This window comes from Panulirus ornatus, chromosome 12 (assembly GCF_036320965.1).
Source record: "Panulirus ornatus isolate Po-2019 chromosome 12, ASM3632096v1, whole genome shotgun sequence".
Taxonomy (NCBI): domain Eukaryota; kingdom Metazoa; phylum Arthropoda; class Malacostraca; order Decapoda; family Palinuridae; genus Panulirus; species Panulirus ornatus.
The window spans coordinates 35,442,360-35,469,301 of NC_092235.1; the positions used below are offsets into that span (position 1 = coordinate 35,442,360).

Genomic DNA, 26,942 nt, shown 5'->3' on the forward strand with positions numbered 1-26,942 from the left:
ACCTGCCCCACTCAGAGACCTGCACCACCCCAACACTTGCACACTCACAGACTTGCCCCACACAAAGACCCTCCCCAGGCACACACTTGCAAAACCCACAGGTTCCCACCAACACACAGGCTAGCCCCACTCACAGAACCTTCCTAGTCACAGACCAGCCCTACCTACGGCTCTGCACTACCTGTAAACCTACCACACCCACAGAACCTTCCCACTCACAGATCTTCATCACCCTGAGAACAATCCCAGCTACACACTAACTTTAGCCAGAGACTCACACCACCAAGAGACTTGCCTCACACACAGACCCTCTCCACTCACAAATCTGCCCTACTCACAGACCCGTAGCACACAGACCCGTACCATCCACAGACCTTCTTCAGCTACAGACCCTCCCCAGTCACAGACCTTCCCCGCCCAAAGGCCCTATTCAGTGACAGAGCTGCCCTATCCACAGACATGTAACACCCGTAGACCTGCATCATCCACAGACCTTCTCCAGTTACAGACCTGCACCACTCGTAAACTTGCACCATCAATACACCTGTCCGACCCACATACCCGCCTTACCCATAAACCTGCCCCACTCACAGACCTGAACCATCCTATGAATTGCACCACCCACAGACATGCTCCACACTCAAACCTTCCCAAGCTACAGACCTGCAGCAACACAGACCTCAACCAACTCAAAGACCTTTCCCAGCTACAAATCCTCCCCAGTCAAAGATCTGCTCCACTCACAGATCTGTAAGTTCTACAGACGTGCACCAACCACAGACATACACTGCCTAGAGACCTGCACAAACCACACCCTTGCACGCACCACTGACGGATCTGCCCCACGAACAGACTTGCCCACCCTTCCCCATCACACCACCCACAGATCAACACTACCCACAGATCTGCATCACCTACACACCTGTCCCAGCCAGAGACCTGGCCTTCTTGCAAGCCCTCACTCACCTCCCACACACCCACTGCGCCCAAAGCCCAACTCTTGCGTTAGTTCCGCGCATCCCACTTACCATCTCCGTCCACACACCTGCTCCACCCATACTCTTGCATCACCCAAAGACCTTCTCCACCCACAGAGCTGCTCCGCCCACAGTCTTACTCCACCCACAGAGCTGCTCCGCCTACAGACCTTTTCCACCCACAGAGTTGCTCCGCCCACAGTCTACACCATCCATAGAGCTGCTCCGCCTACAGTCCTAAACAAACCACAGAGCTGCTCCGTTCACAGTCCTACTCCATCCACAGAGCTATTCCACCCACAGTCCTACTCCATCCACAGAGCTATTCCACCCACAGTCCTACACCACCCACACATATGCTCCACCCGCAGTCCCACACCACCCATAGAGCTGCTCCGCCCACAGTCCTACTCCATCCACAAACCTGTTCCACCCACAGTCCTACACCACCCACAGGGATGTTCCACCCACAGTCCTCCACCACCCACAGACCTGCTCCGCCTACAGTCCTACTCCACCTACAGAGCTGTTCCACCCATAGTCCTACTCCAGCCACAGAACTGCACAGAACTACACCGCACACAGTCCCACTCCACCCACTAAGCTGCTCCGCCCACAGTCCTACACCATCCACAAAGTTGCTCTGCCCACAGTCCGACACCACCAACAGAGCTGCTCCGCCCACAGTCCTACACCACCCACGGATCACCTCTACCCACAGTTCTACTCCACCTACAGAGCAGGTCCGCCCACAGTCATACACCACTAACAGAGTTGCCCCGCCCAGAGTCCTACTCCACCTACAGAGCTGCTCTGCCTATAGTGTTATACTATCCACAGATCTGCTCCACCCATAGTCCTAAACTGCCACAGAGCTACTCTGCCCTCAGTCCTACATCACCCACAGAGCTGCTCCACCTACAGTCCTGCTCCACCTACAATCCTGCTCCACCCACAGAGCTACTCCGCCACCAATCCTACGCCACTCACAGAGCTGCTCCACCCACGGTCATATTCCACCCACAGAGCTGCTCCACCCACAGTCCTACTCCACCCACAGAGCTGCTCTACCCACGCTCCTACACCACCCATACAGCTGCTCTGCCCACAGCCCTACTCCACCCACTACTCCGTCACAAGTCCTACTCCACCCACAGAGCTACTCCTTCACCAGTCCTACTCCACCCACAGAGCTGCTCCGCCCACAGTCCTACACCACCCATCGAGCTGCTCCACCCACAGTCCTACTCCACCCACAGAGCTACTCTGTCACCCGTCCTAATATACCCACAGAGCGCTCCGCCCATAGTTCTACTCCACCCACGGAGCTGCTCCACCCATAATCCTACTCCACCCACAGACCTGCCCCACCCACAGAGCTCCTGCAAACACAGTCCTACTCCACCCACAGAGCTGCACCACCCATAGTCTTACACCACTCACAGAGCTTCTCCACCCACAGTCCTACATCACCAACAGTCCTGCTCCACCCAAAAAGCTTTCCCGCCCACAGTCTACTCCACCCACTGAGCTGCTCCACCCAGAGTACTACACCACCCACAGAGCTGCTCCGCCCACAGTCCTACACCACGCATATAGTTGCTCCACCCAAAGTCCTATTCCACCCATAGACCTGCTTTGCCCACAGTCATACACCACCTACAGAGCTCCTCGACCCAGAGTCCTACACCACCCACAGAGCTGCTATACCAACAGTCCTACTCCGCCCACATAGCTGCTCCGCCCACAGTCCTACACCACCCACAGAGCTGCTCCGCCCACAATCTTACACCATCCGCAGAGCTACTTCACCCACAATACTAACTGTCCACAGAACTGCTACACCCACAGTTCTATTCCACCCAGAGAGCTTCTCTACCCACTGTCTTACAACACCCACATAGCTACTCTGCCCACAGTTCTATTCCAACCCGAGAGCTGCTCCGCCCACAGTCCCACTTCACCCACAGAGCTGCTCCGCCCACAGTTCTACTCCACCCACAGAGCTTTTTCGCCCTCAATCCTACAAAACCCAGACAGCTACTCCACCCACAGTCCTACTCCACCCATAAAGCTGCTCCACCCACTGTCCTACACCACCCACATAGCTACTCTGCCCACAGTTCTATTCTATCCCGAGAGCTGCTCCGCCCACAGTCCTACTTCACCAACGGAGCTGTTCCACCTACAGTCGTACACCACCCAAAGAATTGATCCACCCACAGTCGTACATCACCCACAGTGTTGCTCCACCCACAGTCCTATACCACCCACAGACCTGATCCACCCTCAGCCCTACTCCACCCAAAGAGCTGCTCCGCATACAGTCCGACTCCATCCACTGAGCTGCTCCGCCCACACTCATATACCACCCACAAAGCTGCTCTGCCTACAGTCTTACACCATCAATAGAGCTGCTCCGCCAAAAGTCTTACACCACCCACAAAACTGCTCCATCCACAGTCCTAGTACGACAAAGCTGCTCCACCCAGCGTCCAATTCCACCCACAGAGCTGCACTATCAACAGTCCTACACCACAAACAGAGTTGCTCCACCCACATTCATACACCACCAACAGACCTGCTCCACCCACAGTCCTATTCCACCTACAGATCTATTCCGCTCACAGTCCTCCTCCAACTTCAGAGCTGGTGAGTTATTATCATGTTCGGGATGTCTGGTTACATTGTAGTCAGTTATTATTATGTTCAGGATGTCTGGTTACATTGTGGTCAGTTATTATTCTGTTCAGGACGTCTGGTTAATTGTGGTCAGTTATTATCGTGTTCAGGACGTCTGGTTACATTGTGCTCAGTTATTATCATGTTCGGGACGTCTGGTTACATTCTGGTGAGTTATCATGTTTGGGTTGTCTGGTTACATGGTGTTTAGTCATCATCATGTTCAAAACGTCTAGTTACACTGTGGTCAGTTATCATCATGCTCGGGACCTCTGGTTACATTCTGGTCAGTTATCATCATGTTAGGGACGTCTGGTTATATTGTGGTCCGTCGTTATCATGTTCGGGCCGTCTGGTTACTTTCTGGTGAGTTTCATGTTGGGTCGTCTGCTTACATTGTGTCCAGTTATTATCATGTTCGAGACGTCTGATTACATTGTGGTCAACTGTCATCATGTTCAGGACGTCTGGTTACATTGTGTTCAGTGAACATCATGTGCGGGACGTCTGGTTACATTGCGCTCAGTTGTTATCATGTGCGGGACGTCTGGTTACATTGTGTTCGGTGAACATCATGTGCGGGACGTCTGGTTACATTGTGTTCGGTGAACATCATGTGCGGGACGTCTGGTTATACTGCGCTCAGTTGTTATCATGAGCGGGACGTCTGGTTACATTGTGGTCAGTTATTATTATATTCGGGACGTCTGGTTACATTATGGTCAATTATCATCATGTTCGCGACGACTGGTTACATTGTGGTCAGTTATTAAAATGCTAGGGACGTCTTGTTACATTATGGTCAGTTATTATCGTGTTCGGGACGTCTGGTTACGTTGTGGTCAGGTATTATCATATTCGGGTTACCTGGTCAAATTGTGATCAGTTATTATCATGCTCGGGTCATCTGGCTACATTCTGGTCAGTTATTATCATGCTCGGGAAGCCTGGTTAAATTCTGGTCAGTTATCGTCATGTTTGGGTCGTCTAGTTACCATTTATCATCATGTTTGGTTATCATCATGTTATGTTTGGGTAGTCTGGTTACATCGTGGTCCGTTATTATCATGTTCGGTCCTATTAGATACATTTTGGTCAGTCATTATCATGTTCGGAACGTTTGGTTACATTCTGGTCAGTTATTATCAAGTTTGGGTCGTCTGGTTTGATTATGGTCAGTTATTATCATGTTTGGGTCGTCTGGCTAAAAGTTATTATCATGTTTAGTACGACTGGTTACAGTTTGGTTAGTTATTATAATGTTTGGGTCGTCTGGTTACCTTGTGGTCAGTTATCATCATGTTCAGTACGTTTGGTTGCATTGTGGTCAGTTACTATCATGTTCGGGACGTCTGGTTACATTGTGGTCAGTTTTCATCATCTTTGGGTCGTCTGCTTATTTCATAGACAGTTATTTTCATGTTCAGTACATCTGCCTATATTGTAATTAGTTATTATCATGTTTGGGTCGATTGGTTACATTGTGGTAAGTTATCATCATGTTCAGTACGTCTGTTTACATTGTGCTCAGTTATTATCATCTTTTGGTCGTCTGGTTGCATTGTGGTTAATCATCATCATGTTTGGGTTGTTTAGTTACATTTTGGTCAGTTATTAAAATGTTTAGATCGTCTAACTACATTGTGGTCAGTTAATATCATGTTTGGGTCGTCTACTTACATTGTAGTCAGTTATTGTCATGTTCGGGACGTCTGGTTACTTTGTTTTTAGTTATTATCAAGTTTGAGACGTCTGATTACATTGTGGTCAGTTATCATCATCTTTGGGTCGTCTGGTTACATTGTGGTCAGTTATTATCATATTTCGGTCGTCTGGTTACAATATGGTCAGATATTATCATGTTTGGGACATATGGTTACATTCTGGTAAGTTATTATCATGTTTGGGGCATCTGGTTGGATTCTGGCCAGTTATTATCATGTTTAGGACGTCTGGTTACATTCTGGTCAGTTATTATCAAGTTCGGCACGTCTGGTTATATTGTGGTCTGATACTATTATGTTTGGAATGTCTGGCTTACGTTGTTTTCAGTTATTATCTTGCACGGGACGTCTTATTACATTGTGGTCAGTTACTGTCATGTTCGGGACGTCTGGTTATATTGCTGTCAGGTATTATCATGTTCGGAACATCTGTTTACATTGTGATCAGTTATTATCACGTTCGGGACGTCTGATTACTTTCTGATCAGTTATTATCATCAGTTATTATCATGTCCTGGACGTCTGGTTCCATTCTAGTCGGTTATTATCATGTTCGGGACGTCTGGTTACATTGTTTTCATTTATTATCATGTTCAGGACGTCTGGTTAAATTCTGGTCAGTTATCATCATGTTTGGGTTGTCTAGTTACCAGTCATTATAATGTTTGGTCGTCTGGTTACATTGTGGTTAGTTATTATCATGTTATCATGTTTGGATAGTCTGGTTACATTGCGGTCAGTTATTATCATGTTCCGGACGTCTGTTTATATAGTGGTCAGTTATCATGTTCTGGTCGTCTGGTTGCATTGTGTCCGTTAGTATGAAGTTCTAGACGTCTGGTTACATTGTGGTCAGTTATTATCATGTTTGGGTCGTCTGGTTGCCTTGTGGTCAGTTATCATAATATTCGGGACGTCTGATTATATCATGGTAAGTCATTATCATGTTCGGCACGTCTTGTTACATTGTGGTCAGTTATTATCATGTTCAGTACGTCTTGTTACATTACAGTCAGTCACAATCACGTTCGGGACGTCTGCTTACATTGTGGTCAGCTTTTATCAGCTTTGGGTCGTTTGGTTATATCATGGTCAGTTATTATTATATTCAGTACGTCTACCTATATTGTGATTAGTTGTTATCATGCTTTGGTCGTTTGGTTACATTGCGTTATTATCATGTTCGTTAAGTCTGGTTACATTCTGCTTATTATCTTTTGGTCGTCTGGTTACATTGTGGTTAGTTATTATCATGTTCAGTATGTCTGGTTACATTATGTCTGTATCTTCAGTATGTCTGGTTACATCTGGTTATCGCGATGTTTGAGTCGTCTGGTTACATTGTGGTTAGTTATCACGATGTTTGGGTCGTCTGGTTACATTTTGGTCAGTTATTATCAGGTTTGGGTCGTCTGGTTACATTGTGGTCAGTTTTTATCATGTTCAGTATGTCTGGTTACATTGTGGTAAGTTATTATTATGTTCGGATCGTCTGATTACATTTTGGTCAGCTGTTATCATGTTTGGGATGTCCGGTTACCTTATGGTCAGATATAATCATGTTCAGTATGTCTGGTTACATTGTGGTCAGTTTTATCATGTTCAGGACGTCTAGTTACATTCTGGACAGTTATTATCATGTTCATTACGTCTAGTTACATTGTACTCAGTTATTATCATTTTCTCCTCGTCTGGTTACAATGTGCTCAGTTGTTATCATGTTTAGGACGTCTGGTTACATTCTAGTCAGTTATTATCATGTTCGGAACGTCTGGTTACATTGTGGTCAGTTTCATCATGTTCAGGATGTCTAGTTACATTCTGGGCAGTTATTATCATGTTCGGCACGTTTGGTTACATTGTGGATAGCTATCATTATGTTCAGGACGTCTGGTTACATTGTTGTCAGTTATTATCATGCTCAGGGTGTCTGGTTGCATTGTGGTCAGTTATTACCATGCTCGTGACGTCAGTTGCAATGTGGTAATTCATTATCGTGTTCAGGACGTCTAGTTACATTACGTTCAGTTATCATCATGTTCGGGACGTCTGTCTACCTTGTGATCAGTTATTATCATGTTTGGGAAGTCTGGATACATTCTGATCAGTTATAATCGTGTCAAGGACGTCAGGTTCCATTCTGGTGTTATCATCATCTTTGGGTCGTCTGGTTACATTCTGGTCAGTTATTATCATCTTCGGAACGTCTCGTTACATTGTGGTCATTTGTTATCATGTTTGGGTCGTCTGGCTACATTAAGGTCAGTTCTTATCATGTTCGAGACGTCTGGTTACATTATGGTGAGTTATTATTATGTACAGGACATCTGGTTGTATTGTGGTCAATTATTACCATGTTTGGGACGTCTGGCTACACTGTTGTCAGTGATCATAATGCTCGGGATGTCTGGTAATATTGTGGTCAGTTATTATCGTGTTCAGGACGTCTGGTGCCATTGTGGTTAGTTATTATCATGTTTAGGTCGTCTGGTTACATTATGGTTAGTTATTATCATGTCTGGTTCGACTGGTTACATTGTGGTCAGTTATTATCATGTTTGGGTCGTCTGGTCACATTGTGGTCAGTTATTGTCATTTTTCGGTCGTCTGGTTACATTGTGGTCAGTTATTATCATTTTCAGTTCGTCTGGTTACATTCTGGTCAGTTATTATCATGTTTGGGTAATCTCATTATATTGTGGTTGGTCATCATCATCTATGGGTCGTCTGGTTACATTGTGGTCAGTTATTATCATGTTTGGGTCGTCTGCTTACATTGTGGTCAGTCATTTTCATGCTTGGGTCGTTTGCTTACATTGTGGTCAGCTATTATTTTGCTTGGGTCATCTGGTTACATTGTGGTCACTTATTATCATTTTTGGGTCGACTGGTTACATTGTGGTTCGTTATTATCATGTTTAGGTCGTCTGGTTACATTGTGATCAGTTATTTTCATGTTTGGGTTGTCAGCTATTATCTTCTTTGGGTCATCTGGTTACATTCTGGTCAGTTATTATCATGTTTGGGATGTCTGGTTACATTATAGTCAGTTATTATCATCTTCGGGTCGTCTAGTTACATTGTGGCCAGTTATTATCATTTTCCGTACGTGTGGTTACATTGTGGTCAGTTATCATCATCTCTTGGTCATCTGGTTACATTCTTGTCAGTTATTGTCAAGTTCGGGACGTCAGTTTACATTGTGGTCAGTTATCATCATGCTTAGGTCGTCTGGTTGCACTGTGGTACGTTATTACAATGTTCAGGACATCTGGTTATATTGTGGCCAGTTATTATCATGTTTGGGTCGTCTGGTTACATTGTAGTCTATTATTATCATGTTCGGGAATTCTGGTTACATTTTAGTCAATTCTTATCAAGTTTGGGTCGTCTAGTTACATTCTGGTCAGTTATCATCATGTTCGGGACGTCTGCTTACATTTTCGTCAGTGATTATCATGATCAACACGTCTCGTTACATTCTGGTCAGTGATTACCATGATCGAGACTTCTGGTTACATTTTAGTCAGTTATTATCATGTTTAGGAGGTCTGGTTACATTCTACTCAGTTATTATCATGTTCGGCGAGTCTGGTTACATTGTGGTCAGTTATTGTGATGTTCTTTACGTCTGGTTACATTTTGGTCACTTATTATCATGTTTGGGACGTCTGGTTACATTGTGGTCAGTTATTGTCATATTTAAGACATCTTGTTACACTGTGGTCAGTTATTATCATCATTTCGTCATCTGGTTACATTATAGTCAGATACCATCATGTTAGTGACGTCTGGTTACAATATGGTCAGGTATTATCATGTTCTGGACGTCTGGTAACATTGTGGTAAGTTATTATCATCTATGGGTTCTCTGGTAGCATTATAGTCGGTTATTTTCATGTACAGTACATCTGGTTACATTATCATCAGTCATGATCACGTTCGGGACGTCTGGTTACATTGTGGTCAGTTATTATCATGTTTGGGTCGTCTGGTTACATTATGGTTAGTTATTATCGTGTCTGGGTCGTCTGGTTACATTGTGGTCAATTATTATCATGTTTGGGACGTCTCCTTACGTTGTGGTCAGTTGTTATCATCTTTCTGGTTACATTGTGGTCAGTTATTATCAAGTTTGAGACGTCTGGTTACATTGTGGTCAGTTATTATCATGTTTGAATCATCTGGTTACATTGTGGTTAGTTATTATCATATTTCTGTCGTCTGGTTACAATATGGTCAGTTATTATCATGTTCAGGACATATGGTTACATTCTGTTAAGTTATTATCATGTTTGGGACATCTGGTTGGATTCTGAACAGTTATTATCATGTTTAGGACGTCTGGTTGCATTCTTATCAGTTATTATCAGGTTCGGCACGTCTGGTTATATTGTGGTCAGTTATTATTATGTTCAGGACATCTGGTTGCATTGTGGTCAGTTATTATTATGTTTGGAACGTTTGGTTACATTATTTTCAGTTATTATCTTGCACGGGACGTCTTATTACATTGTGGTCAGTTACTGTCATGTTCGGGACGTCTGGTTATATTGCTGTCAGTTATTATCATCTTCGGGTCGTCTAGTTACATTGTGGCCAGTTATTATCATTTTCCGTACGTGTGGTTACATTGTGGTCAGTTATCATCATCTCTTGGTCATCTGGTTACATTCTTGTCAGTTATTGTCAAGTTCGGGACGTCAGTTTACATTGTGGTCAGTTATTATCATGTTTGGGTCGTCTGCTTACATTGTGGTCAGTCATTTTCATGCTTGGGTCGTTTGCTTACATTGTGGTCAGCTGTTATTTTGCTTGGGTCATCTGGTTACATTGTGGTCACTTATTGTCATTTTTGGGTCGACTGGTTACATTGTGGTCCGTTATTATCATGTTTGGGGTCGTCTGGTTACATTGTGATCAGTTATTTTCATGTTTGGGTTGTCAGCTATTATCTTCTTTGGGTCATCTGGTTACATTCTGGTCAGTTATTATCATGTTTGGGATGTCTGGTTACATTATAGTCAGTTATTATCATCCTCCGGTCGTCTAGTTACATTGTGGCCAGTTATTATCATTTTCCGTACGTGTGGTTACATTGTGGTCAGTTATCATCATCTCTTGGTCATCTGGTTACATTCTTGTCAGTTATTGTCAAGTTCGGGACGTCTGTTTACATTGTAGTCAGTTATCATCATGCTTAGGTCGTCTGGTTACATTGTGGTACGTTATTACAATGTTCAGGACATCTGGTTATATTTTGGTCAGTTATTATCATGTTTGGGTCGTCTGGTTACATTGTAGTCTATTATTATCATGTTCGGGAATTCTGGTTACATTTTAGTCAATTCTTATCAAGTTTGGGTCGTCTAGTTACATTCTGGTCAGTTATCATCATGTTCGGGACGTCTGCTTACATTTTCGTCAGTGATTATCATGATCAACACGTCTCGTTACATTCTGGTCAGTGATTACCATGATCGAGACTTCTGGTTACATTTTAGTCAGTTATTATCATGTTTAGGAGGTCTGGTTAAATTCTACTCTGTTATTATCATGTTCGGCGAGTTTGGTTACATTGTGGTCAGTTATTATGATGTTCTTTACGTCTGGTTACATTATGGTCACTTATTATCATGTTTGGGACGTCTGGTTACATTGTGGTCAGTTATTGTCATATTTAAGTCATCTTGTTACATTGTGGTCAGTTATTATCATCATTTCGTCATCTGGTTACATCATAGACAGATATCATCATGTTCTTGACGTCTGGTTACAATATGGTCAGTTATTATCATGTTCTGGACGTCTGGTTACATTGTGGTAAGTTATTATCATCTATGGGTCCTCTGGTTACATTATAGTCAGTTATTTTCATATACAGTATATCTGGTTACATTATCATCAGTCATGATTACGTTCGGGACGTCTGGTTATATCGTGGTCAGTTATTATCATGTTTGGGTCGTCTGGTTACATTATGGTTAGTATTATCGTGTCTGGGTCGTCTGGTTACATTATGGTCAATTATTATCATGTTTGGGACGTCTCCTTACATTGTGGTCAGTTGTTATCATCTTTGAGTCGATGGTTACATTGTGGTCAGTATTATTAATCAAGTTTTGGGGACTCTGGATTACATTGTGGTCAGTTATTATCATGTTTGAACGTCTGGTTACATTGTGGTCAGCTTATTTTCATGTTTGGTGTCGTCTCTTACTTATACTGGTCATTGGTTATTATCATGTTTGGACGTTGGTTACATTGTGTTCAGTTATTATCATGTTTGGACATTGGTCATTCTGTTCAGTTATACATTGTGGTCAATTCACTTTTCTTGTTTTGGGTCATGATTAAATTGAGTTGTTACATGTCGTATTATCATGTTTGGGACGATCTGGTTGCATTGTGGTCAGTTATTATCATGTTTGGACGTGTTTTGTTACATTATTATTGGTCAGTTTATTATCATGTCAGGTTATGTCATTGATTACATTGTGGTCAGTATCTTCATCTTTGGGTCGTCTGGTTACTATCTGTCAGTTATTTCAAGTTCGGGAGGTCTGGTTTACATGGTTGTCTTACTTATACAATTCGGACTCTGGTTACATTGTGTCAGTTTTATATCATGTTTGGGACGTCTGTTACATTGTGTCAGTTATTATCATTTCGGGTCGTCTGGTTACATTGTGCAGTATTATCATTTTCGTACGTTGGTTACATTTGTGGTCAGTTATCATCATCTTGGTCATCTGGTTACATTCTTGTCAGTTATTGTCAAGTTTCGGGACGTCTGTTTACATTGTGGTCAGTTATTATCATGTTTGGGTCGTCTGCTTACATTGTGGTCAGTCATTTCATGCTTGGGTCGTTTGCTTACATTGTGGTCAGCTGTTATTTTGCTTGGGTATCGTTGGTTACATTGTGGTCACTTATTGTCATTTTTGGGTCGACTGGTTACATTGTGGTCCGTTATTATCATGTTTGGGGTCGTCTGGTTACATTGTGATCAGTTATTTCATGTTGGTTGTCAGCTATTATCTTCTTTGGGTCATCTGGTTACATTCTGGTCAGTTATTATCATGTTTGGGATGTCTGGTTACATTATAGTCAGTTATTATCATCTTCGGGTCGTCTAGTTACATTGTGGCCAGTTATTACCATTTTCCGTACGTGTGGTTACATTGTGGTCAGTTATCATCATCTCTTGGTCATCTGGTTACATTCTTGTCAGTTATTGTCAAGTTCGGGACGTCAGTTTACATTGTGGTCAGTTATCATCATGTTTAGGTCGTCTGGTTACATAGTGGTACGTTATTATAATTTCAGGACATCTGGTTATATTGTGGCCAGTTATTATCATGTTTGGGTCGTCTGGTTACATTGTAGTCTATTATTATCATGTTCGGGAATTCTGGTTACATTTTAGTCAATTCTTATCAAATTTGGGTCGTCTAGTTACATTCTGGTCAGTTATCATCATGTTCGGGACGTCTGCTTACATTTTCGTCAGTGATTATCATGATCAACACGTCTCGTTACATTCTGGTCAGTGATTACCATGATCGAGACTTCTGGTTACATTTTAGTCAGTTATTATCATGTCCAGGAAGTCTGGTTAAATTCTACTCAGTTATTATCATGTTCGGCGAGTTTGGTTACATTGTGGTCAGTTATTATGATGTTCTTTACGTATGGTTACATTTTGGTCACTTATTATCATGTTTGGGACGTCTGGTTACATTGTGGTCAGTTAATATCATATCTAAGTCATCTTGTAACATTGTGGTCAGTTATTATCATCTTTTCGTCATCTGGTTACATTATAGTCAGATACCATCATGTTAGTGACGTCTGGTTACAATATGGTCAGTTATTATCATGTTCTGGACGTCTGGTAACGCTGTGTTAAGTTATTATCATCTATGGGTCCTCTGGTAGCATTATAGTCGGTTATTTTCATGTACAGTACATCTGGTTACATTATCATCAGTCATGATCACGTTCGGGACGTCTGGTTACATTGTGGTCAGTTATTATCATGTTTGGGTCGTCTGGTTACATTATGGTTAGTTATTATCGTGTCTGGGTCGTCTGGTTACATTGTGGTCAATTATTATTATGTTTGGGACGTCTCCTTACATTGTGGTCAGTTATTCTCCTCTTTGAGTCGACTGGTTACATTGTGGTCAGTTATTATCAATTTTGGGACGTCTGGATACATTGTGGTCGGTTATTATCATGTTTGAGTCGTCTGGTTACATTGTGGTCAGCTATTTTCATGTTTGGGTCGTCTGCTTACCTTCTGGTCAGTTATTATCTTGTTTGGAACGTCTGGTTACATTGTGGTCAGCCATTTTCATGTTTGGGTCATCTGCTTACATTGTGGTCAATTACTATCTTGTTTGGGTCAACTGATTAAATTGTATCCACTTATTATCATGTTTGGGACGATTGGTTACATTGTGGTCAGTTATTATCATCTTCGAGTCGTTTGGTTACATTGTGGTCAGTTTTTATCATGTTCAGTATGTATGATTACATTGTGGTCATCTATCTTCATCTTTGGGTCGTCTGGTTACTATCTGGTCAGTTATTATCAAGTTCGGGAGGTCTGGTTACATGGTTGTCTACTATGATCATATACGGACGTCTGGGTACATTGTCGTCGGTTTTTATCATGTTTCGGGCGTCTGGTTACATTGTGGTGAATCATTATCATGTTTGGGTCGCCTGGTTACATTGTCATCAATTCTTATCTTGGTTACATTTTGGTCAGTTTCTATCATCTTTCGGTCGTCTGCTTACATTGTTGTCAATTATTATCATGTTTCCATCGTCTGTTACATTGTGGTCAGTTATTTTCATGTTTGAGTCGTCTAGTTGCATTGTGGTCAGATATTGAAATGTTCGGGACGTCTGATTACATTCTGGTGAGTTATTATCATGGTCAGTTATTATCATTTTCGTGTGTCACTTTATAGATACATTGTGGTCAGTTATCATGTTTATCATGTTTGGTACGTCTTGTTACATTGTCGTCAGTTATATGATGTTCAGGACGTCTTGTTACATTGTCGTCAGTTATCATCATGTTCGGGGCGTCTGGTTACATTGTGGCCAATTGTTATTAAGCTTGGGTCATCTGGTTACATTTTAGTCATTTATCATCATATTCGGAACATCTGGTTACATGATGATCTATTATTATCATGTTCGGAACGTCTGGTTACATTGTCGTCGGTTATTATCATGTTTGGGTCGTCTGGTTACACTGAGGTCAATTATCATCATCTACGGGACGTCTAGTTACATTGCGGTCAGTTATTTTCATGTCTGGGTCGTCTGGTTACATTGTGGTCAGTAATTCTCATGCTCAGTACGTCGGGCTACATTTTGGTCATTTATTATCATGTTCAGTACGTCTGGTTACATTGTGATTAGTTATTATCATGTTCGGGACGTCTGGTCAGTGTCGTCAGTCATTATCATGTTTGTGTCGTCGTTACACTGTGGTCAGTTATTATCATGTTCAGTCCGTCCGGTTACATTGTGGTCAGTTATTATCATGTTAGGGACGTCTGGTTACATTGTGGTTAGTTATTATCATCTTTGGGTCGCCTGGTTACATTATGGTCAGTTACAATCATGTTCAATACGTCTGGTTACTTTTTGGTCAGTTACTATCATCTTTAGGTCGTCTGTTTACATTTTTATCAGTTATTATCCTCTTTGGGTCGTCTGCTTACATTGTGGTCAATTATTATCATGTTTGGATCGACTGGTTGCATTGTGGGCAGTTATTATCATGTTTGGGTCATATGGCTTCATTGTGGTCAGTTATCATTCTGTTTGTGTCGTTTGATTACATTGTGATCAGTTACTATCATGTTTGGGTCGTCTGGTTATATTGTGGTCAGTAATTATCATGTTTCGGACGTCTGATTACATTGTGGTGTTTTTATCATCTTTGGGTCGTCTGGTTTCATAGTGGTCAGTTATTATCATGTTTCGGTGGTCTGGTTACATTGTCGTCAGTTCTTATCATGTTTGGGACATCTAGTAGCCTTTTGGTCAGTTATTATCATCTTTGGCTTGTCTGCTTACATTGTGGTCATTTATTATCGTTTCCATCGTCTGGTTACGTTGTGGTCAGTTCTTTTTATGTTTAGGTCGTCTGGTTCCAGTGTGGTCAGTTATTATCATGTTTGGGACGTCTGGTTACATTCTGGTCAGTTATCCTCATTGTCAGTTATTATCATGTTCACGACGTCTGGTTTCATTATGGTCAGTTATTGTCATATTCAGTACATCTGGTTACATTGTGGTCAATTATTATGATGTTCAGGACGTCTGGTTACATTGTGGTCAGTTGTTATTATGTCCGGGACGTCTGGTTACATTGTGGTCAGTTATTATCATCTTTGGGTCGTCTGGTTACATTATGGTCAGTTATTTTCTTGTTTCCGTCTATTGGTTACATTTTGGTCAATTTTTGTCATGTTTGGATCGTCTGGTTACATTGTGGGCAGTTATTATCACGTTTGGGTCGTCTGGTTACATTCTGGTCAAATATCATCATGTACGGGACGTGTGATTACAGTGGTGGTCTGGTATTGTCATGTTCGGGTCGTCTGGTTACATTTTCGTCGGTCATTATCATGTTTGGGTCATCTGATTACATTATGGTCAGTTATTATCAAGTTCGGGACGTCTCGTTACATTGTGGTCAGTTGTTACCGTATTCAGTACGTCTGATTACATTATGGTCAGTTATTATCAAGTTTGGGGCGTCTAGTTACATCGTGGTCAGTTATTATCATGTTAGGGTCGTCTGGCTGCAATGTGGTCAGTTATTTATCATGTTTGGGTCGTCTTGTTACATTGTGGTCAGTTATATCATGTTTGGGTTGTCTGGTTACACTGTGGTCAGTTATTACCGTATTCAGTACGTCTGGTTACATTATAGTCAGTTATTATCAAGTTCGGGACGTCTAGTTACATTGTGGTCAGTTATTATCATGTTAGGGTCATCTGGTTACATTGTGGTCAGTTATTATCATGTTTGGGTCGTCTAATTACATTGTGGTCAGTTGTTATCATCTTTGGGTCTTTAGGTTACATTATGGTCAGTTATAATCATGTTCAGTACGTCTAGTTACATTTTGGTCATTTATTATCATCTTTGGGTCGTCTGTTTACATCTTTACCAGTTATTATCATCTTTCGGTCATCTAATTACTTTAAGGTCATTTATTATCACGTTTCCGTCGTCTGGTTACAGTATGGTCAGTTATTATCATGTTCTCGTCGTCTAGTTACACTGTGCTCAGTTATTATCATATTTGGATCGTCTGATTACATTGTGGTCAGTTATCATCATGTTCGGGACGTCTGGTTACATTGTGGTCACTTATTATCATGTCTGGGTTGTCTGGTTACATTCTGGTCGTTTATCATCAAGTTCGGGACGTGTGATTACAGTGGTGGTCTGGTATTGTCATGTTCGGGTCGTCTGGTTACATTTTCGTCGGTCATTATCATGTTTGGGTCATCTGATTACATTATGGTCAGTTATTCTGAAATTCGGGACGTCTGGTTACATTGTAGTTAGTTATTATCATGTCCGGTTCGTCTGGCTACATTGTGGTCTGTTATTATCATGTTTGGGTCGTCTCGTTACATTGTGGTCAGTTATTATCATGTTTGGGTGTCTCGTTACATTGTGGTCAGTTATTACCATTTTCGGTACGTCTGGTTACAGTATTGTCAGTTATTATCAAGTACGGGACGTCTAGTTACATTGTGGTCAGTTATTATCATGTTAGGATCATCTGGCTACATTGTGGTTAGTTATTATCATGTTTGGGTCGTCTAGTTACATTGTGGTCAATTGTTATAATCTTTGTGTCTTTAGGTTACATTATGGTCAGTTATAATCATGTTCAGTACGCCTAGTTACATTTTGGTCATCTATCATCATCTTTGGGTCGTCTGTTTACATTTTTACCAGTTATTATAATTTTTCGGTCATCTAATTACTTTAAGGTTTCCATCGTCTTGTTACTGTGTGGTCAGTTACTATCATGTTTTCGTCGTCTAGTTACATTGTGGACAGTTATTATCATGTTTGTGTCGTCTGGTTACAGTTTGGTCAGTTATTATCATGTTTTCGTCGTCTAGTTACATTGTGGACAGTTATTATCATGATTGTGTCGTCTGGTTTCATTGTTGTCAGATATTATCGTGTTTTGGACGTCTGGTTACATTGTGGTCCGTTATTATCATCTTTGGGTCGTCTGGTTACATTGTGGTCAGTTATTATCATGTTTCAATCGTCTGGTTACATTGTGCTCAGTCATTTTCATGTTTGGGTCGTCTGGTTACATTCTGGTCAGTTATTATCATGTTCAGGACGTCTGGTTACATTCTGGTCAGTTATCATCGTGGTCAGTTATTATCCTGTTCATGACGTCTGGTTATATTGTCATCAGTTATTATCATGTCATGCTAAGTACGTCTTGTTACACTGTGGTCAGTTATTATGATGTTCAGGACATCTGGTTACATTGTGGTCAGTTGTTATCATGTTCGGGACGCCTGGTTACATTGTGGTCAGTTATTATCATGTTTGGGTCGTCTGGTTACATTCTGGTCATTTATCATCATGTTCAGGAAGTGTGGTTACATGGTGGTCGGGTACTGTCATGCTCGGGACGTCTGGTTACATTGTCGTCGGTGATTATCATGTTTGGGTCGTCTGGTTACTTTGTGGTCAGTTATTATTATGTTTGCGTCGTGTCCTTGCATTGTGGTCAGTTATTATCATGTTTGGGTCCTTTGATTACACTGTGGTCAGTTATCATCATGTTTGGGACGTCTAGTTACATTGTGGTCAGTATCATCTTTGGGTGTTCTGGTTACATTGTGGTCAGTTCTTCTCATCTTTGGGTCGTCTGGTTACATCATGGTCAGTTGTTATTATGCTTGGGACGTGTGGTTACATTGTGGTCAGTTATTATCATGTTTGGGCCGTCTAGTTACATCAGTTATTATCATCTTTGGGACGTCTTGTTATATCGTGGTCAGTTATCATCACCTTTGGGTCGTCTGGTTATATTTTGGTCAGTTATTTTCATGTTCAGTACGTCTGGTTACATTGTGGTCAGTTATCATCATATTTGGGAGGTCTGGTTTCATTGTGATCAGTTATTATCATGTTTGGGTCGTCTGGTTACATTATGGTCAGTTATCATAATGTTCAGTACGTCTGGTTACATTGAGGTCAGTTATTATCATCTTTGGGTCGTTTGGTTACATTGCGGTCAGTTATTATAATGTTCAGTACGTCTGGTTACAATGTGATCAGTTCTTATCATCTTTGGGTGTTTGGTTACATTCTGGTTGGTTATTATCATCTTTGATACGTCTGGTTAAATTGTCGTCAGTTATTATCATGTTTGGGTCGTCTGGTTACATTGTGGTCAGTTATTATCATGTTTAGGTCGTCTGGTTACATTGTGGTCAGTTATTATCATGTTTGGGTCGTCTGGTTACATTGTGGTCAGTTATTATCATGTTTGGGTCGTCTGGTTACATTGTGGTCAGTTATTATCATGTTTAGGTCGTCTGGTTACAATGTGGTCAGTTATTATCATGTTTGGGTCGTCTGGTTACATTGTGGTCAGTTATTATCATGTTTAGGTCGTCTGGTTACATTGTGGTCAGTTATTATCATGTTTAGGTCGTCTGGTTACATTGTGGTCAGTTATTATCATGTTTAGGTAGTCTGGTTACATTGTGGTCAGTTATTATCATGTTTAGGTCGTCTGGTTACGTTGTCGTCAGTTCTTATCATATCTGGGACGTCTGGTTACATTTTGGTCGGTTATTATCATCTTTGGGTCGTCTGGATACATTGTCGTTAGTTATTATCATGTTCAGTACGGCTGGTTACATTGTAGTCAATTATTATCATGTTCGGGACTTCTGGTTACATTTTGGTCAGTAGTTGTCATGATGATAACGTGAGGGAGGCGCTACATCATGGTCATCCCTGCTGGACTGGACGTCCAGTGGTCCTTGGTCCCTCAGTGATCTTGGTGTGTCGGATATTACACCTAACCACAAAGGCAATGCTGATTGGATGAATATATTCTAATACAGAGAACATTACTACTATGATTATATAGCGAACTGTCCGCATGTTCTGTCTTTTAGACGATAACAACTAATTCATTCCGTTTTCTAGGGTGAAAATAGAGTGTCATCAAGGCTATGAGATGCGGTCGGGAGGCCACTTAGAGGTCATCCTGTGTCAAGAAGGCAAGTGGGTCATTCCAAAGAAAGGCCTCTTCCAGGACAACGACCTCAACTGTTACCGTGAGTTATTCGCTAAGGCATTTCACCGTGATCCATACATACATTTGATATCCTTACCAACCAATAACCAACATAGTCATATCCTTTCCTGACAAATTGGACTACAATACCATCAAAACCCGCCGGCTTGCCGGATCTCATCTTCCGCAAAGCTTTCAATACCTCTTCTCTCTTAACCAAACCATTCACTCTGATCCTCTCAATTCGCACACCACCTCGACTAAATCACCCTATATCTGTCATTCTATCATCAAATGCATTCAACAAACCTTCAAATACTCACTCCATCTTCTCACTTCATCACTATCTATTGTTACTTCCCCACTTACCTCCTTCACCAATGTTCCCTTTCTTCTCTTATCTTACCCACGTTATCTACCTCCTTCCAAAACATCTTATCATTCTCCCTAAAGTTTAATGATACTCTCTCACCCCAGCTCTCATTTGCCCTCTTTTTCAACCCTTGCACTTTTCTCTTTACCTCCGGCCCTTTTTTTTATGCATCTCCCAGTCATTTGCACTACTTCCATGCAAGTATCGTCCAAAAGCCTCTCTTTTCTCTTTCACTAACAACTTTACTTCTTCACCCTACCACTCGCTACCATTTCTAATGTGCCCACCGCCCAACCTTTGTCATACCACATGCATCTTTTGCACAAGCCATCATTGCTTCCCTAAATACATCCCATTCCTCCCCCACTCCCGTCACGTCATTTGCTCTCACCTTTTGCCATTCTACACAAAACTCTCTCCTTTCCGAGCTCACTTACTTTCACCACTCTCGTCTCCTCACCATTCTCTCTTAATTATTACTTATTATACACATAAGCATTACATATTGTACACGTTATTACATATTGTACACATGTGTATTAGATATCATACATATGTGTGTTACATTTTGCACGCATATGTTTACATATTTTACATAAGTATTACATATTGAACACATATGTATTACATATTGTACACATGTGTATTACATATCATACACATATTACATATTGTGCACATTATTATAAATTCTACACATATGTATTACATATTGTACACATGTGCATCACGTATTGTACCTATGCGTATTACATATTTTGCACATTAGTCTTACATGTCGTACACATGTGTATTACATATTGCATACATGTGTATTACATATTGTACACATATTAACGAATATTGTACACTTGTATATTACATACTGTACACATTGTATTACACTACTGTACATATGTGTATTAAATAATATACACATAGTATTACATATTGTGCTCATGTGTATTACATATTGTGCATGTGTGTCTTACATATTGGACATGTGCGTATTACGTATTGTACACACTTGTAATACATATTGTACACATATTACATATTATGCATATGTTTATCACACATTGTACGGATGTGTATTACATATTGTGCACATGTGTATTACATATTCTACAGATATATATTACATATTTTACACATGTTCATTACATATCATACATATATCATTACATCATGCACACATGTATACCACATATTTTACAGATATGTATTACATATTGGACTCATATGCATTACATATTCTACGTATGTGTATTATATATTGTACGTATACTATTACATTATGTACATATATGTATTGCATATTGTACGCACGTGTATTACATACTGTACACATATATGTTATAAACATGTGTACTAGATACTGTAGAGATGTGTGTTACATATTGTGCATATGTGTATTACATATTGTACCCATGTATATTACATATTGTACACACGTGTATTACATGTAGTAAACATGTGTATTGCATACTGTACACATAAGTATTACGTATTATACACGTGTATTACATATTTTACACATATGTATTGCACATTGTACACATATGTATTAAATGCTGTATAAATGTGTATTACATATTATACATATATTATTACATAGTGTACACATGTGTATTACATACTGTGTGTATGTGTATAATATAGTTTACACATGTGTATTACATATTCCACAAATGTGTATTACATATTGTATATATACTATTACATATTGTACACATATGTATCAAATATTGTACACATGTGCATTATATATTGTACACATTTATTACATACTATTGACATATCTATTACATATTGTACGTGTGTCACATGTTATACACATTTATATTAAATAATGTACACATTTGAATTACATATTGTACACAGGTGCAATACATATTGTACACGTGTAATACATATTGTTCGCATGTATATTACATATTGTACACATGTGTATTACGTATTATGCACATGTACTACATATTATGACTTGTGTATTACATATTGAACACATGTTCATTACGCACTGTACATATGTGTATTAGAAATTGCTTATATGTGTATTACATATTGGACACATGTATTACACATTGTAAGCATGTTTATAACATATTGTACACAAGTGTTATACATATTTTACACATGTGTATCATACATTGTACACATGTGTATTACATATTGTACACATGCATATCACATTTTGTACAAATGTATATCACATATTTTACACATGTGTATTACACATTGTACACATATCATTTCTTATTGTACACATGTGCATTACATATTTTACATAGGTGTATTACATAATGCACATGTGTGTATCACATATTGTACTTATGTGTATTAAAATATTGTCCACATGTGTTTTATATATCGTACACATATGTATTACATATTGTACACATATGTATTACATACTTTACACATGTGAATTACATATTGTATACACAGTATTGCATATTGTGCACATGTGTATTACATATTGTACACATGTATGTGACATATTGTACATATTTGTAATACATATTGAGCAGATGTGCAGATACATATGTGTATTACATGTTGTATACATGTGTATTACGTATTGTACTCATGTGTACTACATGTGTATTAATGTACGCAAGTGCATTACATATTAGACACGTGTATTACATATTGTACACACGTGTATTACATATTTTACACATATCACATATTGTAAACATGTGTACCACATATTGTACACATGCGTATTACATATTGCACTCATATGTATTACATAATGTACACATGTGTATCACATATCATTTACATGTGTATTACATATTATACATATATTATTACATATTGTACACATGTGTATTACATATTGTGCTTAATTGTATTACATATTGTCCACGTGTGTATTACATACTATACACATGTGCATTACATATCAGACACATGTGTATTACATATTAGCCAAATGTGTATTACATATCATACACACATGTACTTTATATTGTACTCATTCTATCACATATTTTACTTATTGTACACATGTGTATTCCATATTGTACACATGTGTATCACATAATCTACACATACCATTACATATCAAACACATGAGTACTACATGTTGCCGAAATGTGTATCACATATTGTACATATGTTGATTATTTATTGTAAACATGTGTATTACATATCATACATGTGTATTACATTTTGTACTCATGTAATACATATTGTACACATATGTAACACATATTCTACACATACGTATTGCATAATGTACACTTATATATTAAATATTGTACAAATGTGTATTACATATTGAATATATATTTCTATATATTCTACACATGTGTATTACATACTGTAAATATGTGTATTATATATTGTACACGTGTATTACATATTTTACACATGTGTAAAACATATTGTACACGTCTACTGAATAGTGTGCACATACGTATTACATATTGTAAACATGTGTAATACATATTGGACAAATGTGTATTACATATTTTACACATGTGTTACACATATTGCACACATGTGTATTACATATCAACTTACGTGTAATACATATTGTTCACGTGTTAAACATAGTACAAATAAGTATTACAAACTGTACTCATGTGTATTATATATTTTACTCGTGTATTACATATTGTTCACATGCGTATTACATCTTGTACATATGTGTATTACGTATATACAAATGTGTATTACATATTGTACACAAGTGAATTACATATTGTACACACTTGTAACAATACTGTACACAGGTGTATTACATATTGTATAAGTGTATTGCATTTGGTACACATATGTATTACATATTTTACACATGTGTATTACATATCTTACACCTATTTATTACATATAGTGCATATGTGTATCGTAGATCATAGTGTACACAAGTGTATTACATACTGTACATACGTGTATTACATATTGTTCACATGTGTATTGCGAATTGTACACATATTTACCATATGTTGTACAAATGTGTATTGCATACTGTACAAACGTGTATTACATATGGTACAAATATGTATTACATATATGCAAACGTATCTTAGATAAACACACGTGTATTACATACTGACTCACGACATATTTAACACGTGTATTACATATTGCACACGTGTATTACACATTTTACATATGCGTATTACATATTGTACACATGTACTTCATATTGTACACAAGGGCATTATAAATTGTCCACACGTATATTACATATTGTACATACGTGTATTAAATATTGTACATATATATCTTACACTTGTACACAAGTGTATTACATATTAACATACGTGTATTACATATCATACACATGTGTATTACATATTGTACACATGTGTATGACATATTATACGTACTTCCATTGCATATTGTCCACATTTGTATTACATACTGTCCACATGTGTATTACATATTGTACACATATGAATTTCATATTGTACACATGTGAATTACATATTGTGAACATGTGTATTACATATTGTACACACTTGTATTCCATATTGTACATGCGTTGTACACATGTGTATTCCATTTGGTAAAAATGTATATTATATATATTTATTTATTTATTTTGTTTTGTCGCTGTCTCCCGCGTTTGCGAGGGAGCGCAAGGAAACAGACGAAAGAAATAGCCCAACCCACCCCCATACACAATGTATATACATACACGTCCACACACGCAAATATACATACCTATACATCTCAATGTACACATATATATACACACACAGACACATACATATATACCCATGCACACAATTCACACTGTCTGCCTTTATTCATTCCCATCGCCACCTCGCCACACATGGAATACCATCCCCCTCCCCCCTCATGTGTGCGAGGTAGCACTAGGAAAAGACAACAAAGGCCCCATTTGTTCACACTCAGTCTCTAGCTGTCAGGCAATAATGCCCGAAACCACAGCTCCCTTTCCACATCCAGGCCCCACACAACTTTCCATGGTTTACCCCAAACGCTTCACATGCCCTGATTCAATCCACTGACAGCACATCAACCCTGGTATACCACATCGATCCAATTCACTCTATTCCTTGCCCTCCTTTCACCCTCCTGCATGTTCAGGCCCCGATCACACAAAATCTTTTTCACTCCATCTTTCCACCTCCAATTTGGTTTCCCACTTCTCGTTCCCTCCACCTCCGACACATATATCCTCTTGGTCAATCTTTCCTCACTCATTCTCTCCATGTGCCAAAACCATTTCAAAACACCCTCTTCTGCTCTCTCAACCACGCTCTTTTTATTTCCACACATCTCTCTTACCCTTACATTACTTACTCGATCAAACCACCTCACACCACACTTGTCCTCAAACATCTCATTTCCAGCACATCCATCCTCCTGCGCACAACTCTATCCATAGCCCACGCCTCGCAACCATACAACATTGTTGGAACCACTATTCCTTCAAACATACCCATTTTTGCTTTCCGAGATAATGTTCTCGACTTCCACACATTCTTCAAGGCTCCCAGGATTTTCGCCCCCTCCCCCGCCCTATGATTCACTTTCGCTTCCATGGTTCCATCCGCTGCCAGATCCACTCCCAGATATCTAAAACACTTTACTTCCTCCAGTTTTTCTCCATTCAAACTTACCTCCCAATTGACTTGACCCTCAACCCTACTGTACCTAATAACCTTGCTCTTATTCACATTTACTCTTAACTTTCTTCTTTCACACACTTTACCAAACTCAGTCACCAGCTTCTGCAGTTTCTCACATGAATCAGCCACCAGCGCTGTATCATCAGCGAACAACAACTGACTCACTTCTCAAGCTCTCTCATCCACAACAGACTTCATACTTGCCCCTCTTTCCAAAACTCTTGCATTCACCTCCCGAACAACTCCATCCATAAACAAATTAAACAACCATGGAGACATCACACACCCCTACCGCAAACCTACATTCACTGAGAACCAATCACTTTCCTCTCTTCCTACACGTACACATGCCTTACATCCTCGATAAAAACTTTTCACTGCTTCTAACAACTTGCCTCTCACACCATATATTCTTAATACCGTCCACAGACCATCTCTATCAACTCTATCATATGCCTTTTCCAGATCCATAAATGCTACATACAAATCATTTGCTTTTCTAAGTATTTCTCACATACATTCTTCAAAGCAAACACCTGATCCACACATCCTCTACCACTTCTGAAACCACACTGCTCTTCCGCAATCTGATGCTCTGTACATGCCTTCACCCTCTCAATCAATACCCTCCCATATAATTTACCAGGAATTCTCAATAAACTTATACCTCTGTAATTTGAGCACTCACTCTTATCCCCTTTGCATTTGTACAATGGCACTATGCACTCATTCCGCCAATACTCAGGCACCTCACCATGAGTCATACATACATTAGATAACCTTACCAACCAGTCAATGATACAGTCACCCACTTTTTTAATAAATTCCACTGCAATACCATCCAAACCTGCTGCCTTGCCGGCTTTCATCTTCCGCAAAGCTTTTACTACCTCTTCTCTGTTTACCAAATCATTTATATATATATATATATATATATATATATATATATATATATATATATATATATATATATATATATATATATATATATATATATGTATATATATATATATATATATATATATATATATATATATATATATATATATATATATATATATATATATATATATACATATATATATATATATATATATATATATATATATATATATACATATATATATATATATATATATATATATATATATATATATATATATATATATATATATATATATATATATATATATATGATATATGATAGAGTTGATAGAGATGCTCTGTGGAAGGTATTAAGAATA

The 26,942-nt window shown here is 39.4% G+C and overlaps 1 protein-coding gene across 1 annotated transcript in view; it reads left to right on the plus strand.

The window, feature by feature from the left end:
* Positions 1 to 26,942, plus strand: part of LOC139751734 (uncharacterized) — a 208,014-nt gene that overhangs the window by 140,084 nt on the left and 40,988 nt on the right. The window contains exon 7 of the mRNA XM_071667287.1: positions 19,635 to 19,765. Within this exon, the coding sequence (XP_071523388.1) occupies positions 19,635 to 19,765 (131 nt within the window). The remainder of the gene's footprint in view (positions 1 to 19,634; positions 19,766 to 26,942) is intronic.